Here is a 19,234-nt window from a genome sequence, read left to right as displayed (position 1 = left end):
CTTTGGTAGTTAAGTTAACTGACAATACAGTGAGTGAAGTGTTAGTTAAGTTCCGTCATCAGCCAGCTCGCGAGGAAAGCGGGTGCACCTGATACGGCCACAGTTTTCTATGCCCCCCCCTCCTCTGACACTTAGTCTGCACAGGACTCTGTGAGTGTATACCTGCCACACGAGACTCCCTGGTAGGCTACAGCATACGGCGTGTTTGAAGTAAAAAAGGGGTTTCATTTCAGTTAATGGGTTTATATAGACATTGTAAGACGAATCCAGTATGGGGATATCACAGAGGTGCAACAAATGTGTTTATAACTGACACAGAGGTTTCCTGAATTGTTAAGATAAATGTAGTTTCCCTTTAACTCTATTACCTGGGTTTAGTTTTGTCCGCTGCATAATAATAATACTTTGTTTGTATAGCATCTTTCATACAAAACAATGCAGCTCAAAGTGTTTAACAGCAAATAAATTACATGCACAAAGAAATTAAACTTTTAAATCCCTGGGTTACTGGGTGTCAATGATTTTACTTCTCAGTCTTCTTGCAGCAGCACAGCCTGGATGTTGGGCAGCACACCACCCTGTGTGATGGTGACGCCACCGAGCAGCTTGTTCAACTCCTTGTCGTTACAGCCAGCTTCAGGTGGCATATGCAAGAGACTTCACACATTGAAAGCTGAGTAGACAGTGACAGCATTCCAATTGCCAAATTTCCATGGAATAGGCTATGCCATGGATTTCCTCAATTCCATCTGTCGCTAGTGCTTTTTAAAATTCTCTACACGGTTTATGTTGTGGTTCTTTGTTTCAAGTGTGTGTGTGTGTGTTTCTTTCTCTAACAGGGTGAATATGCCAGTGCTTCTATCCTGCCACTAGATGACACTAATGATCTGTTATTCAAGCTTGCTTGTTTGTTTTCTTCTTTTTGCTTTTTATTGGTTTATTTCTTTTGTTCTTTCTCTTCTTCCTCTTAGTAGAAGAACTCAAAATCGGCGTACACTGTGACACTGTAAATTATTTAAATAATTTAGGGCTATAGATATAACAGCCAGATAATTACAGCTATAATTCCATTTACATACGGTCCATGAAACAGTGCTTTAGACTTAGTCTTCTTCTGTCCCAGGAACAGGGCCGGTCCTTCCTACATGCGACATAGGCGGTTGCCTAGTGGCCAAAAACTGTGCCCAGCAAAAAAAAAAACTGCGCCCCCTTCTATATCTACAACCAATATTTAGACATTGAAAAAATAAATCTAACATAAGGGAAAATGAGCCAAAAAGGGGAAGGGGTACGTACCTCCTTGGTGTTGTCAGAACATGCTAGCACATTGAGGGGTATGGTTTGAGTGTGTGTGTCCAAGCAACATCAATGAAATAAACTATGAAGAGGCAAAAGGCATCCGGGGCGCAATTCAAAAAGAAAAGAAAAGGAGAAGAGGAGAAATGTGCCAAGGAGAAAGGTAAATCCTTAAATCCTGTTCTTAGCCAAGAATGAATCCCAGATAAGAAAACTTTCATGAATGCCAGAATTGCCCCGGGCACTTTAGTGGAGTTAAGAAGAAAAGATGTAGGCCTACCTTATTATTGAAAGCGTTCCTACTCCCTGTCACATAGTTCTTTAAGGATTTTACAGAGGCGGTATATCAAAAATAATATGTCCATTTATTATAGGCTGCATTATACAAAAAAGACATGATTAAAATATTGAGGACCAGCCAGTCATAAATTACACCAGGGGCGCACAGATAAAGCCAATAGCTAGTGCAACAACACTACAAATATCTAGCACACCCATTAAGGAAGACAAACACAGCAACTTGTCAACAAGTGAGGATTACTGGTGAAAATCCAAGTATTGTATTGTCAACTTCAGCGAATGGATTGTATGTAATCTTGCTAGTTAGCTAACGCTAGCTAGCCAGTGACGTGTGACATTCCTTGTTATTGCCATTCAGTCGAAACTGTCATCAGGCTAAGTTGTTAACACTAAGTTGTTTATTTGTTTTGATTCTGTAGTTTGCACTTTACACTCTTGTTCTTGCAATGAATAAAGGTGCAGTACTTTACTGTACAGTTAGTTTGCTAACATCTTAAATAATATACGGTGCTTGTTCATCTACCTTTTTAGCAGGCCAGCCAGTTAATTTGCTCACATCTTAAATAATATACGTTACGGTGCTTGTTCATATACCTTTTAAGAAGTTTGGATTTTTTTGGCGGGGGGGGGTTGTGTGTGTGGTGGTGGTGAAGCTTGCCTAGGGCGCCAAATGTGCTAGGGCCGGCCTTGCCCAGGAATATGTATGATCATTAAAGGAACCATATCTTTCCTCCTCTAGAAATAATAATGAACCACTCCCTTTTATATTGTTATTATAATTTTATCTGGTCAAAGGTTTAATTATGCTTTCCAAGAAAGATTAAGCAAGACCTTGTTCAAAAGGTTTGAACATGATTCGAATTAGACTGCTTTCAAAGAAGTGGGATTGTGAGGGAACCCATATTCATAGGAGGGAAAGATCAGATTAAAAGGGAGGTGAAAGGGGAAGAGCCGATACATGATGAAAAGATTACAGCCTCATAGGTTGGATGTTTCGCTCGCATGGCTTTTGACCCACAAAAATCAAAAGATAGAAACACCTCAGGTTTGGGGATTTTTAAACTATTGTATAACTGCTCCATGCTAGACTTCTTAGCTATACATACAAGCTATACTGTGGCTATATATCAAATTTACGATTAAGGTGAAAAACAAACAACGCAATCTCAGAAAGACCATTTCAGGTCCTTCTTTGGCATAGTTGGTCCTCATGATAGAGGGTGTGAACTAATGGAATTGCATGAGGATCAGAATCCTCTTTTTCAAGCTCGTTCTCATGACACAAGGGCATGTTATTATGTTATTATGACTATTAAATCATTCTGTAAAATGGCTAGACTTCTCACACATTGTGTGAATGATAATTGTAGCAGCGTCTGAATTCTTTGAGTGTGTGTTTTTGCAGTGTGTGTGTGTGTGTGTGTCATGCACAGATGTAGGCTATGTGCTGATAAGAAGGGACTCAATTCAGAAACTCCATTTTTGAGTAACTTAACCATGACTGGTTGTGAGTTTTTAGGTGTTATGGTGTAAATAAGAACGTGAGGAAATATGGCAAGCAAGCAGTTTGTCTCACTTGATTTTGATGTTTTTTTTCAGAGGTGTCAAGTAACGAAGTACAAATACTTTACTGTACTTAAGTAGATTTTTTTAGGTATCTTTACTTTACTCAAGTATTTATTTTTCTGGCAATTTTTGACTTCTACTCCTTACATTTTAACACAAGTATCTGTACTTTCTACTCCTTACATTTTTAAAACAGGCTCGTTACTCTTGGTTCCGATTTTTTTTCAAAAGTTTCAAATGTGCGCCATCCAATACCTGTCAATGGCGCTGTCATGGCAAAAAGTGACCGGGTGCCAAAAAGAGCCCGGGTGATGTAATATTGGCTTTCGAACGACTCTTGAGTGACAGTTGCTATACCAACGCTTAGCATTACGTAACCCGCACACTACGTAACCCGGGCACTTTTTGGTCAGTCTCAAGAGTCGTTCGAAAGCCATCAGCTACTTGTTAGTCACTTAATATTGTCCCTAAAACTATTAAGTATTCCGTTTTAGCTACACCTGCCGGTATCCTGTACATCAACATTTGCAGTCAATACTACTTTTTGAATCGCTATATATTGTGGCTAAACACATTTTTACCCGGTAAATAAAGTGTTCCATTTCAGCCGTTTACATCATCATTTGCATTTCAATTGAAATTGTTTAGAGTAGAAATTCGTTTTTATAAAAAGGAGAAAATATACTGATATACGGTGCTTGTTTATCTACCGTTTTAGCAAGCCAGCCAGTTAGTTTGCTAACATCTTAAATAATATACGGTGCTTGTTCATCTACCTTTTTAGCAGGCCAGCCAGTTAATTTGCTCACATCTTCAATAATATACGTTACGGTGCTTGTTCATATACCTTTTAAGCAAGCTAGCCAGTTAATTTAATAACATCTTAAATAATATATGGTGCTTGTTCATCTACCTTTTAAGCAAGCCAGCAAGTTAATTTGCTAACATCCTAAATACTATACGGTGCTTGTTCATCTACCTTTTTAGCAAGCCAGCCAGTTCATTTGCTAACATCTTAAATAATTTAAGATCTACCATTATTTGTTGATATATGCCTATTTAGAAAAACTTGGGAGAGTTCATACTAGCTTGCTAGCTATACACTAAGCAAAATAATGTGCCCCAGCTAATGGAGGAATTGCTAATCGCTAACGAGATGCTAGCGGCGATTTAACCGGTTGAAATGTACTTACTTTGACACTATAATAAACTTGTGAGTCAACAACTTTCCTAACACAGTCAAACATCAAGCACATGGTTTATTGCAGGTAAAATACAGGCAAGCTGGTCTCAGGTAGCGAAGTATAATGCGAGATGCTCTGGGGTAAATCGCGTTATTCAGGTAGTCTGACTTCCAAAAAGAGCCCGGGTGACGTAATGCTAACGTTGGTATAGCAACTGTCACTCAAGAGTCGTTCGAAAGCCAATATTACATCACCCGGGCTCTTTTTGGCACCCGGTCACTTTTTACCATGACAGCGCCATCCAGATATACTGATTTCGAGCGTAATTGGATGAAGCATAGAAACCCATAACACTCATCTTCTTTACGCATGACAAGACAACAGAGGCGAACAAATGATACAACGCGCGGCAATGGCAGTGTCAGAAAGAGATGGAAACTGGCGAGATGTCTGAAGGGTCTGAAGACGCAAGACAGTAGGAGAACAGCAAAACCTTGCACATCCCTGGCCCTACCTAAAATAATTGTTCGAAATCGTCGGGAGCAAAAAGGACTCATGGAGAATGCGGTGCAAACTTTTCGAACCCAAGAACCACGTACGTTTTCTATTCAAAACATGTAGAGGTAAGCTCTGTATTATTATTATTATTATTATTATTATTATTATTATTATTATTATTATTATAATAATGGTCGATTTACAATGCTTGCGACAGCTTGGCTAGCAGAGGAACATGCCAACATGCCTTGGTTTGCTTGCTAGCAGTTGCCTACTGAAGGATCCTAAGTTACAGGTTAACCTAGTTAGCTCTCTTATCTGTGATGTTTGACAAATAAGCTGTAGGCTAATTCAAAATGTACTACACAGTAACAATGTCGATTTTAGCCTGACATTTCTGGTGGGGCAATTTTGTATGAGGTCATGTCACCTCACAAAAATAGTCTACATTCCTCATTGTAGTCTGAATTAAAACTTCCAAAATACTCGAAAGCTAGCGATAGCTAACTAGCAGTAACGTTACGTGTCTGATATGATCTGACTATGTTTTTTTTTTCTTGGTCACAGGGTACAGTTCTCGCGGTTTTCGCAATATTCGAGTCGAGTTGCTAGGCAGATTTCGTGGGGCACATCTGATAGTGCCCCATCTCCCAATGTTATCTTTGGCCTGTGTGGTTCACGCTCATTAATGTTTTCATGGCAACGGTCTTAAGCTTGCGCCGTAGCCCACAGAGCAGAGAAGGACAGCGGAGAGCAGCATTTCACAGAGCAAGCACACAGACAGAAACACACATGAATCAAATAACTCCAAAACAGGACTATAATGCTTGTGAGTCAAGCTTATTCTCACACACACATTCACATTCACAAACACATTCACGCTACTATGCATATTAAATAAAATAAGATATATTTTGCCACAAAGCACAGATTGAGCTTTCTGCAAAACAGCGCCATGGGGATCTGGTGGGGCAATGCCCCATGTGCCCCTAATGTAGAAACGCCACTGCACAGTAGTAAGTTAATATAAGGCTATTTAATATTCAGTTTATGTATCAGTGTTTCCCACAGGAAATGTGTTAGTTAGGGCCGTTATATGGTACTCCGTACTTCACGATTTCGGACACATGGGAAGGGCCAACACATAGATGGAACGCCCTGGAACGCCCTCTCCGTCGTCTCCGGGGCCCTCTGAGAGCTCTCCCGTGCACCGTTGAAATTCCTGTCGGTCCGTCATGCCGTGCTGTACAGCGACGGATACCCCTTGGCCGTGATTGGTCCGCTACGACATAATTTCCAAACGACATCATTTCCGGAATCTCACATTTCTGGACCTCGCGTTTCCTGTTTCATTCCCTATATATCACAATACCGCCATGTTTAAAATCCACAAAAAAACTTAAGAAGATGGAGATCACGAACATAGACATATATATGTCTATGATCACGAACATCGAAGAGCGCATTGCGGAAGAGGTCCGGAAATATCCTCACCTCTATAACACATCGCTAAAAGATTACAAAGATGCGCGAATGACTGCCAATTCTGCAGCGGTAGAGCTGGACACTAAAGACTGCGACTGTTTCCTGTTTCATTCCCTATATATCACAATACCGCCATATTTAAAACCCACATGAGCGCCAGCATCTGACAGAGTAGGTGCCAGAGCCCGGCAGGAGAAGACACCAATTCAAATATTTTGTCCAAACAACCTTTGGACATATTCATTCATATCATATCATGAGACATATCCAACAGCCTCATTAGAATATGCATCGACAATGATGCCATCTGACAGAAATCTCCATACAGTTCATTTCTTTTAAACTTGCTTTATGATGCATTTGCCGCCTGTAATCACGTTGTGACAGCTAGGATACAAACAAATTCCCGCAACAGGAAGAAGGCTGTTATCCTAAATGTGAAGTTATTTTATTCTCAAAAAACGCCCGACAGCAAGTAAAATATTTAGTCGCCCACACAAACAAGCCCCGTTAAACTCACAAGCGCGCACAAGAGGGAGATAAGCATATTGAAATACAATTATTCACATTGCAAGATCGGAATGAAATGGCCTACACATTACACACGCTAGGCATCTGTATATCCCTAAATAAAACTCACGTTATATGCTACACCAGAAGAGGCACGAATAAAACAAGTCTTACCGTTGAAAATCTGTTTTTTTCTTGAAAAATGTAGGCTAAGTACATGGCCACATTCGTTATAAAACTATCTACATAGTCCAACCATCGAGGTTTAATCCATGTTGTTGTGGAGAAAGAAGATGGCATCAATCATATTTCATTAAAGCTTCACACTTCTTACATTGGACATATCAAACAGCCTCATTAGAATCCACATCGACTATGAAGTCTTCCGACAGAAATATCTCCATACAGTACATTTCCCCTCATTAAGTGGTGTTTTAAACTCTCCAGATGACAGTTTCTTTAATAAAAAAAAAACGTTAAGTGCACAAAGTGATTTAATTTACTCTCAAAAACGAACTTCTGCATTATATGAAGCAAACATGTTCCAGTGTTGGGAAAGTTCACTTTCTACATGAACTAGTTCAGTTCATAGTTCAAACATTTTAGAATGAACAAGTTCAGTTCATAGTTTATAATTCAAAATTTAGAACTAAGTTCACAGCTCCAAAAAATGGAGTTCTTTTTTTCAATATGCTGCGAGTTATAATTTTTCTGCAATACCGCTCTCGGCCTCTACACAACTCGGCGCACACACATTGTACTTGCTTAAAACACACAGCTGTCACGCGGCTATTACCGGACCAATACCTTTCAAACTCGGTGATATTATTCACAACTCATTTGTCCTTCATTCTATCAAATATGATTAAACGGCATATGGTATTGCACCCGTGAGGCAAGGGAGTAGAGTTTTGTTCAGTTATCTCTCTAGACTGATTACTGACCTTCCACCTTTGAATAATGTAACTTATAAACACTTCGTTTTAAAGCGCTGTGGCCGTCCTTAAAATATGTGTCAATAAACGAACTTCTCCATCATGTGAAGCAGACAAGTTGACTTTACTACTTATTAAGATGTTTTAAATATGGAATGCTTTATCGCGCAGGCCGCAGTCTCTCAATTTGCCAAGATGCTGATTATGGATTATCCGTGTGCTCTGCCCTGCTATTGTTTCTAACAATACAATATTTCTTTGTTTGAGTGTGGTTGTTTAGTGCGATGGGGGTATATTATCGTTACTGTCTATAAAGGAAGACATTGCAACAGGAAAATCTCCTGCTCATCTCCATTTGCCCCCACCTGTCATGTCTCTGCGACCCACCAGTTGGGCTCTCCCCACACTTCGAGAAACGCTGTGGTAGGGGGAAATTGACAGGGTGGTTGCAATAATAATAAAAAAAATATTATTATTTTAGTAATTGATACACATGAAGTTCAGTTTAAGGCAAAGGGTAGTGATGGATAAAGTTTTCTATAAAAAACAAGTGAAGTCTTTCATTCTCACTTTCCACTCTAAAACTATGAACTGAACTATGAACTGGTTCAGAATTTAAATGGTGAACTATGAACGTGAACTATTCATGTTTACTTGTTTGAACTGAACTTTGAACTGGTTCATGAGAGGTGTGAACTTGTACAACACTGTCAGCTTGTCGGTCTTGACGTTCAGATGCTGTGCCTAAACTAGCTATAGCCTACCATCGTCTCGTCACATGATAAAATAGAGACTTGACATTGGACCACAACATACATATTACCCAGCAATCATCATTGCAAATCTGAATATGACAAAAATACCAAAGAAAATAAGAACGTATTCATTTCAGGGAATCGTTTTTTAATAGTTTTAATATTGTATATAAGAAAAGCATATAATTTTGTTATAGAGTGCTACTATTTTCCCCACAAATAATACCTACCATGATAGAGATAAGTTTGCCCTTTCAGGTGGTTAAATAGCATTAGACACACTCTTAAATCTAATATCATCTGACTACACCTGCTGCACTTATCGTCTGACTAGTGACAGCTGGTAGGGGGGGCACACATGTGGGAGATAAACAATGACGATTTCTAACTTACAAAGACGCAATAAACCAATGTGTTTTCGACAAAAAAACGCTTCTCCACCTACTGTTCTGGCGGTGAATTGTTTTCAGCACCCCCAGCCTTTGGAGAACCATAAAGGCAACAGAAATGCTAATTAATCCGTCCTATCCGGCGGCACGCCCATCCGTAACGGAGTCTGAGTACCATACTGGCACCTTTAGGCTTGTGATTGTCCTGGGAGATAACTGAAAAATGTATCACGCCAAAATAATTCATGTAGTCCTTAGTGTCACATTTGTTTTGAGCTGTCCTGTTGGTTTGAATGCGACTAAAAATACCCATGTATGTACCTGCCCCTTTTATTTTTTAAAGCTTAACTATATCTATATTCTTTCACTTTGAATTGAAAAGCTATAAAACACTATATATACAGTATATTTACTAAACCTCAGCACAGATGATTAGCATTACATAATTGGTTTGTTATTGAATTTAAGGTGTTCCATGAAATAAATATGACATTTTGAGTTTTTATTTGTTATTTCAACAGGTTTACTCCTGTCGAGCTTGCATTTCTGGCAGAATATGCGAAGACTATGAACCTAGTTGCAAAGGCCCTTGATGAGAGACGAATGTGCAAATGGGGTGGAGGTCTACTTGAATTCCAATAAAGTTGGAGTTTGTTGTCTTTGACAGCATTATTATATTTTTGTATGACATTTTTTACCATCTCTTGGGCTCCATGTAGCACTCATCAGCTATTAAATTAAGCTTCTATTTCTTACAGTCGTGTCAATTATATTAAGTCCAACTAGTTTAGCTTTAAATGTTTTTTTAAATGTTTTTTATTAAGGTTACTTTTATACTTTAAGTACATTTTAGAGCCTGTACTTTTTTACTTTTACTTGAGTAAAGAGGTTAAGTCGATACTTCAACTCTTTTTAAACTCCAGTATCAATACTTCTACTTGAGTAACGAATGTGTTTACTTTTGACACCACTGGTTTTTTTAATCACCCAAGTGTCCCACACATAAAACTTAGTCTGTTCTTTTGTTATCTTGTGACATGAGATTGAATGAGACAGAATAGAAGGTTTTAAGAAAATCTCACTCACTCACTTTTGGTTGTTTTATTTGATTTATGAGGGAATCCCGGATCACTAATCCCTAAAATCGGATCTCCTGTTCCTGTGGGATCTTTGTGATCTTGATGTAACATATGTCATAGCAATATTGCTTAATGACAAACGAAGGCATCTGAAGCTACATTTTTAAAGATGCAGATAATACATTAGGAATGTATGAACTAGAGCCCCTACCTAGTGGTATGCTTCAGTTTTGGAACGGTGGTTATATACTAATAATTTGACGCGTTGATGCCATGTTACCACATTCAAATTCAGCTCAAGAAGTAAACATACCCAATGCTCACTGAGTATATGCTGCAGTTCCACTAATAATGATTACTGTGGCTGTAGATATTTTACATAATAATAATACATCACATTTATATAGCTCTTTTCAAAGTTCTCAAAGATGCTTAAATATCACTCTTATTTCCTGACCAAGAGATACCTGCGGTATTATTATAACTATGTATATTATCAACTATAGTCAATCATAGTTGTACTCATGTCTATAAATTGCAAGATAATATCATATATAAGGTGATGGTTGATGAGTGACACAAAGTTTTCATGTGTAAAGTTGTCAGGCAAACACAACAAATACATTGTATTCAAAGTCCATAGAAAACAGTGATTGACACTTCAATGACAATGACACTTCAAATCTTGAATGACAATCTACTCAAGACATGCTCTCAATGTTCTCTGTCATGTTCTCTTGTGTCAGACATTATGTATATCAGTAATGACCAATGATTTATCTATTAAAAGAACATAGCTGGCTAATAACACTTTATTGCTTCAGTGCCAACAGTGTCCTATTGACTCTCATCCACATGAAGTGTTTGGTGTTGCAAGCTGTAACTACAGAGCTGGCTGTTGCCCCCTGCCCATCCCTCTAATACTTTGGACACAGCTATTTTCTAGTGGGACTAAGATAACAGCCATAAAGATAGTGGGAACTATATAAGGTTATTAATCACCTCTTTCGGCCTCTATACATTTGGATTGACAGTTACTGTCTTACAGCAGGGTCCTAAATATCCTGAGGGAGAGGTTATTTGACAAAGTGCACTATACCTCTATGACAGCCATAAACGTCACACACTGGCGTGTGCGTGATACATTCTAAATATGGAAAAAGCTGATATGGAGACAGCTGAAGAGAGGAATGATTAACTATAATATAGCTTTTTAACCGGGTGGCCGTGGTGGTCAAGAGGAGTGTGCATCCCATTAGACAATATGTAAAATACTTTTCAGATTTTTATTTTCAGTGATTTATGTGGTTAAAGGGTTAAAGGAAACACATTTACCACTGCCTCTATATTGATGTGTAACACATGAGGGTCAGGAGTTGCACCATGAACACGAGATTGTTCATCAATACCTGAATCAATGACAGTGACACAGAGTGCCCTAGAGTTGCACGTGGTGCACAGCAAAACCCTCTCATGTCAATCTGAGCTGTGTGCCTATAGCAACAAGAAGAGCTACAGTAAGAGAAAGCTCATCTCTGTTATTTCTGCCAATGCCATGGAAAATATCTTAGATTATGTTGATGGACATTATGTTGACATTATAGACATCGGCCCCACTAAAATCTCTTTGTGTTGTAGTGGAGGAGAACAATGATAACAAAGTGAAACATGAAAATGCATTTCCTTGTCTTGTTTTCCCTAGTTGTCCTAACCTTGTTAGATATGCATTATGCTGGCATTCTGCCAGGCTTAGTCACCAAAAGAGTGACTATTAATTCTGTATATTTCAGGTATAAACCTTCTTTCATGTTTCATTGAATCATGTATGTATCATGTACACATGCCGCATGTGTGCCAATATGTTCTATCCTCTGATATGTGTATGAATCTGATCCATCTGCTTGCTCTTATCCTTTGATATGTGTATGAATCTGATCCATCTGCTTGCTCTTGACTCACTCTTCTCCTTCTCTCCTCTGTTCCCCCCTCCCTTTACTCTCTTTATCTCTCTACCCGACATGCCCCAAGCAGATGGGCCCCCCCTTTGAACTCAGGTTCTGCTCAAAGTTTCTTCCTGTTAAAGGGCCGTTTTTCCTTGCACCAGTCACCTTAGTGCTTGCTTTAGGGTGTTCAGGCTCTCCTAAGCACCTAAAACAATTTAAATTGTTATTGGCCGTATATAAATAAAATGGAATTGAATTGAATTGAAAAGAGTCCACCCCCTTTGCAGTTCACACTTGCACAGCTGGTATATGGATGGATTTATATTTATATATATAATGTATAATAGGAAAACATTTGTACAAGCAGCTAGTTTGGTTTTAGTAAGTATCACACATAGTACTTTTTACAGCAGCTTCAAATAAATATTATGTAATTATTGTCTATGTTGACCTGACAGCAAACACCAACACCAACAGCAGAGCAACAGGGACTGATAAATGCTAGCTAACATTGAAACTGAGATATTTCTAGATATGGTGTAAAAACTGTTTTTATACATTTTTATAGGGTTTTATACTTGCAACCTGAACAAGACTATGTGGTGGACAGCTAATAGGAACCACAGCTTTGTGTTTTTCTAACCCTCACATAGACATCAAAATGAAGTTGATGAGTTTATTCAGAGTAGCATTAGCATATATAGTAGGTAGTTCTGTGTGGCTTTAAGTACACACACAGAAAAACCCAAATAATATATGTCATGTTCAGTAAGGTTTTATTTGCTTTACTCTTCCCAGAAGAGTACATAAATATGAAACAATGCACTGACAGAAATATTGCATTGTTAAATAAATTAATATCTTAAGTAATAAATTATCAACAAGTTATCAAAGGCAAAGGTTTACCATAATTACTCCTATTTCTCAAGTTCAGTGTATATCATGTATTGGTTTTATGCTTACTTATTTACAATATATTTCCTCTATTATAAAAGACATTGATAAGAGGATATTGTTATAAGTGCTTCATATTCCATTCTAATGTTAAACAATTTAGTTAAAAATACATGATGTACTGCCCATGCAATATGGGCATAAGTCCAGCTGAGACTGATATATGGTATTCTGTAATGTTGCAGTTGAATTCAAACACATCCTTCTGACATGAACACAGGAATATCCCATGGCACTGTTAAACTCTTTCAGTTTCACACTGATGGCATTTTAGTTTAGTTCACCAGGACAGGCACTTTACAACATTATTTATCATTAAAAATGATGCAGTACAACCCACTATATATGACAATATAAAGTCATTATAGCCCAGTTATAAATTATCAACAAACAACACATCTCTTTTACAGAGATGTGGCTCTGATGATGATGGGGGGGATGCTTGCAGCTGCATCGTCCTTGCCGTTCATCACGGCGTTGTCCAGAGGGTGAACGTCCTTCCCTTCCTTCCCCGCCTCCTCCTCGTCAGCCGTTTTCAGATGACAGCACTTGCAGCAGCAGCAGCAGTGAGCCAGCATCCAGGAAACCACGCGGTCCCAGGGCTCCAGGGAGTGCATCCAGAGCGGCAGGAAGTCCCAGGAGCGCAGGCATGACGGCAGCCACTGCGGCCGGCGCGCCTGAAGCACGTTCACCACGATGGCAAAGAGGATGAGCACCACAATGGGAACAAGCACCCCGACCAGGACCTGCCAGCCAGCCAGCGAGAGACTGAAGATGAACAGCGGGATGAAAAAGAAGCAGGAAAGGATGTAGACGCCGGCAAACCAGCGGTACTGCGCCGTTTGGTTACCCAGTGCCTTGGCCAGCCGGATTGGCACACGGGTGAAGGGTATTGGGTACCACAGCAGTATGCCTGAGATGTTAAACAGGAAATGCACAAGAGCAATCTGAAGGGAACAGGAGAGAGAGAGAGAGAGAGAGAGAGAGAGAGAGAGAAGTGCTGTAAGTGTATGGGTTATATGTTTGTGTCGGTATGTCTGCACTTGTGTGTATATCCTTTAGTACAGTTTGGCAGTTGGTGCTATTTATGAAGTAATGCTGTAGGGGATTAATTTAGACACAAAAATATCTACAATGATTTCCTTATGAAGAATATGCAGTTTCATGTATCTGCTTTCAGGTATGTAGGTGTATGGCTCCATAACAGTCCACTAAAGAGAGTTATGTCTTTACGCGTGCGTGGGTGCGTGTGTGTGTGCAACCAACCTGCAATGAGTTCGCCAGTGTTTCCCCAGGACTGGCCATAGCTGCTAAAATGGCTGTGGTTGTTGTCCCAATATTTGAACCCAATGACAGAGGATATGCTCTCTCAATACTGATGACTCCAATTCCTAAAAGGAGACATTGCCAATAAGTAATATCCCAATTATACAATAAAGACCTTATCTTCAAACTGAAGTTCAACAGATACAACAGTCAACTCAGAAAGAAGTTGCACTGCCTCTTTAGGCAGCATGGACTGATTATCTAACACTAAAATTAAGATAACACGAAAGGCCTATTGGCATGAATAAACACAAGATAAACCAAACTACTGTGTGCCTTTATGGTGGGCATACAAGAAGCACAGGAGAACATCATGTTGGGGGCAAGGTGCACATAAGACAGCGGAAACAGAGGGATGTATGGATATGAGATAAGACGGTTGTGTAAACTCCTTGGAGGGCCGTCGAGTACATACCAACTAGTGGGGTGATGGCAGAGGTGAACACCGAGCTGCTCTGGACGATGAAGGTCATGCCTGCACCAACCAAAATGGCAATGTAGCCTGTGACCCATCCAAAGGGGAACGGGAAGTCTGTGGACACATGAAGATGTAACAGAAGTATTTAACCTACTGGTCTCAACCAAAGCCCTTTTAATAGCTTTTGAATCTCCTCTTACATGATTATAAAAAGATAAATGAATGAAAATGATATCCAAATGAACAATTCCAACACACTGAACACGTGACAAAGCGTCATTGTAAAAAGCATGGTATTATGTGGAGTTTGTCTATGTTTTCTTGAAGATTATTCTCACTGTTTTTTTTTCTACCCTCCTAGCAGCTTATACATTTCCACTGTATGTTGTGTATGAGGTGTGAGAGCATGCGTGTGTGTATGTGTGTTTCACTGTATGTTGTGTGTGCGTGTGTGAGAGCATGCGTGTGCGCGTGTGTGTGTGTGTTGTGTATGTGTGCGCTGTCAGACAAACCGCTATATAAACATGTTAACATGTTCCTTTGGCAGTTATCTCCATTCATCATTTAATGAGGAAAAACAGTATAGACTTCACCTGACCAAACGTCACATTTACATGCAGAATGGGTCTAATGTCCTACCTGTGTTCAAGATCTTTTTGATGATCACTGCTACCTGGCCCTTCAGCATGGAGTTCAGAAGCTTGACAATGATGATGAGGCAGGAACAGAGCACCAGTAGCGAGAGAGCCAACAGGATCAAACCCACCGCCAGGTCAGACAGATTGGCATTCACAAAGATGTGGCGGCCTGGGAAAATAAGGAACCAGTATTCTCAGATGAAAATACATCATAGTGACAAACTGTCCTCAACAGCAGAATCAGAATGATCAATAAAGAATATGATGTGATTATTCTGTTTGCACTACTTTTTATTTCATGCCTCGTCCGATCTACTTGTTCAGATACTTCATGTGGCATCCTAAATACAGATTTGTATCCTTCACAAAATTTCCTTCAACGCTAACACATAGTGAAGTGCTGTAATGAGTCCATACTTTGCTTTTGAGCATGTACTTATTCCAAAAGGCAGAAAACATACATTTTTTGACATTGAAGGTCTCGGATACATTTTTCATAGTCCAAACCAGATTGCCATCTGTCCAACAGAGAGATGGAGATGTGCAATTCAGCACACTTGGCACTGTCGTGTTCATCAGGGTCTGAAAAAAACATATTCCAACTCACTATTAGTAATCCTCTCTGGACATTGTAGGGTTAAGATATCTATTTCAATTTGAAGCTTATGCATTATGTGTGTGTATGTATGTATGTGTAAGTTAGTTACATACTCTTAGTTTCTTCTTTCATAATAACCTCACCGTATTTGTGAAGGTGTCACACCAAATCAGGATGAGACTCTTATTCTTTGCTGCAGGGTCACCAGTAGCTATTCCACTAATAACTGATTTATCCAGCTATGGCAAAGATAAGAATATAGAATGTCCAGTTCAGAATAACCACTGAATGCATTAAATAGATGAACTCTTAGTTGACATTTGACCATAGCATAAGACCACTGTCTAAATGTAGAGTGAAAGTAAGATCTTTGGATCAAATTCCAGAGGTATTCACATTCACGTACCACTATGATGGCTTCGGTGATTGGGTCTGTGATGACATTGAGCAAATCTGGAGCATTCTCTCCACTCTGTATGTTGAAGGCATCAATCAAGAGCCCGGTGACTTTATACATGTACCCTGTAGCAATTTCCAGTGGCAACAGCACCAGGACAGAAAGCCAGTTGAAAAAATCATGCACTGTGGCTCCAGCAAAAGCCCTGACAACAAAAGATGGCACACATTTTTTAAGTTAGGCTACCCTCAGATAGAGCACTATATGACACTACATTCTATATGACACTACACACAATAGTGTTCTATTCATCAACTAGTCTGTGTTGACAACTTGACCGTTCTGGAATGGAAGAAGTGTATAAGTTACCTTCGGAACTTGTTCCTGTCACCAACTTGGGTCATTGCCACGACAGTGTTCGTAACAGATGTCCCAATGTTAGTGCCCATGATCACAGGAATTGCTGTGGGCACCTTCAACACTGTGGGATTAGAGGACATCTATACATTAGATCCACATTTTCTGAATAAACCGTGATTCACACGTGTCCATGGCATTCCACAGTGAGCTGTTGAAAAACTGCTGTGCGATCATGGTCATGTGTAGACTCACATCCGGAAGACACCATGCTGACCACTATGGAGGACGAGGTGCTAGAGCTCTGGACCAGTAGTGTGACCAGCACTCCGATAACCAGGCCTGCCAGGGGGTTGGAGAGCACTGCATTGTCCTGGAAAATATCCCCTGCTGTCTTCCCTAATGGGATTTACAGCAGAAAAGAAGCTATTATGAGTGTGAATAGGATAGGTACCACTTTAAGTCTTGCACTTGCGGATTCACACAAAAATATGGACGAAGTCAGCTGGGTTTTGGATAAGCCCAAATACAGGTTTTTGTATATGTATGTACAAAAGTAACACAAAACACATTTATTTGAACATAGAGATCAGTGGATGTGTACAGTTACCTCCAACAAGCTGAAATGCTGAGCTGAGGATATCCAATGAGCAGACAAACACATAGAGGCAACCAATCAGAAGAATGAACTTCCCTACTGTGATTACCACCCTCTTAATCTTTCCTTTGGTGTCCAGATCTGTGTGAAGCAGAGAAATAACAAGACACTTTAACCCTGAACCTGAAAGTAAAGAAGTGTTGACCCCTGTTGTCCTTTTGAAGAGCTATATCATTTAATGTCTAATCATGAAAACACCTTTGGATGTAACACAATCGGACCTTACCTGACCATTTAACCCCGTTGTCCTGGAGCTCGGGCAGGTCCCATGGGTCATCTTGCTCCTGCTCACCCTCAATAAGAGCCACTGTAGAGTGTGCAGCGCCAATGGACACAGCCTTCTCCTCATTCACTAGTGTAAACAAGATAGATACATAGATGGAGAGATAGATATATAGATAGATGTATAGATAGATGGATAGATAGATGGATAGATAGATGAATAGATAGATGGATAGATAAATGGAGAGGGGGCATATCAGATGTGCTTGTGAGTATGAACAGGTAATTACTAATTATATATAGAACTAAACAGGACACAGTGACCCAGACCATTTATGCATGCAAGTGTGGAAAAATCTATGCAGAAGCAAAATGAATTTAAATGAAACACACACACTTACACACACACACACACACACACACACACACACACACACACACACACACACACACACACACACACACACACACATTACTTACTGTTAGGGACGTCTTTCCGCATGTCCCCTGAGCTATCCTCAAGTTCTGGCCGAGGGGCCATTCTCTGAAATACACCAAAAAGCACATAATTTCCCTGACACACACTTATCAATACTACAAGAAGCCTTTTGTGTTTTATTATTTGTTATCTATATCTGTGTAATATCTATAATCATTAATCAGTTATGTAACTAGCCTATTATCATCTTCTGTGGTCAAAGTTATAATGTACTTGAAGAACAAATGGATGAACACATCAGAAAAGTCATGGGTGTGTTAGTGTTTTACAATGCTTAGCAGGCAGATATTGCCGGTATAATGAGGTCTTAATTATTAAACCAGATACCATTTATCTTGTAATCAATCATTCATTTATTCATTCATTCTTTTTTTCTATCTATCTTTCTTTCTTTCTTCTGGCACATGAATTACTGTATTTATTCTACTAATTTGTGAATCATGCCTTGCTTATATCAAACCTACACATTATGATTACTACCAACTGAAATGAGCCTATTTAAGGTCTGTTTCTTTTTAGCAGAACATGAATATTTCTAACCACTCAGAAATGTATGTGTAGATCATCAACAAATTAGTAATGAAGGCTTGCAACAATCTTTCTAGCAGAAGTAAAAAGATAAATAACTTGTATAAATGTCCAAGTACTACGTACATGGTGTAACCAACATGTAAGCACAGTTCTCGCGTAGCAACAGGAAAGCTCACTTTGCACTCATGGCTCATCTATAGCACTACGGTCTACAGGTAAGACATGTCCGAATAGCCACACTCACCTGGTGCAGTCCGAGTGTGTCCGTGTCTCCACCAGAGCGGGGTCAGTTCCAGTGGCAATAGTTAAGAGTTGTGTTCCCTGCTCAGCTCTGTGAAGCAAGGACAGCTCTTCACACATGTGGTGCGCCACGTGTGTGATCTCGCTATCTGAACACAATCTGTGTCCTCTTCTGTGACTTAGCTTATCTACAGCTAATTGCACCCCTCTGTCCTAGAACTCTCTTTACCCTGAACTGACAGGGTAGGGTCAGATGTTACAGCTTCAAAAGACTGTGCGTCCTATTGTGTTTGGTAGAACCTTGCCTGATAGGATGCTGATAGGTTCCTGTCCTTTACAAGTACACCTGTGTCACTCAACTTTTCAAACATTACAGTAGCTATCTGTCTTCACTTCCACCCGTAAATAATGTAATGATTGAAATGCTAAAAGATAGGAACTTCAGTGTCAGCAACA

The 19,234-nt window shown here is 39.5% G+C and overlaps 1 protein-coding gene across 1 annotated transcript; it reads right to left on the bottom strand.

Annotated features, from left to right (window-relative positions):
* Positions 1 to 12,602: 12,602 nt before the first annotated feature.
* slc34a2a (solute carrier family 34 member 2a) lies at positions 12,603 to 19,234 on the bottom strand. The gene is made up of 13 exons (XM_012831270.3): positions 18,783 to 19,234; positions 17,989 to 18,052; positions 17,513 to 17,638; positions 17,239 to 17,367; positions 16,884 to 17,027; positions 16,641 to 16,752; positions 16,281 to 16,476; positions 16,018 to 16,113; positions 15,738 to 15,858; positions 15,278 to 15,445; positions 14,636 to 14,752; positions 14,161 to 14,285; positions 12,603 to 13,841 (listed from the first exon to the last, which is right to left on the bottom strand). The coding sequence occupies exons 2-13, from the start codon at positions 18,047 to 18,049 to the stop codon at positions 13,299 to 13,301; spliced, it is 1,938 nt and encodes a 645-aa protein (XP_012686724.1). The 5' UTR covers positions 18,050 to 18,052; positions 18,783 to 19,234; the 3' UTR covers positions 12,603 to 13,298.

The sequence above is a fragment of the Clupea harengus genome, chromosome 22 (genome assembly GCF_900700415.2).
Source record: "Clupea harengus chromosome 22, Ch_v2.0.2, whole genome shotgun sequence".
Taxonomy (NCBI): Eukaryota; Metazoa; Chordata; class Actinopteri; order Clupeiformes; family Clupeidae; genus Clupea; species Clupea harengus.
The sequence above is the reverse complement of the archived record's forward strand: the minus strand, read 5'-3'. Positions and strand labels throughout refer to the sequence as shown.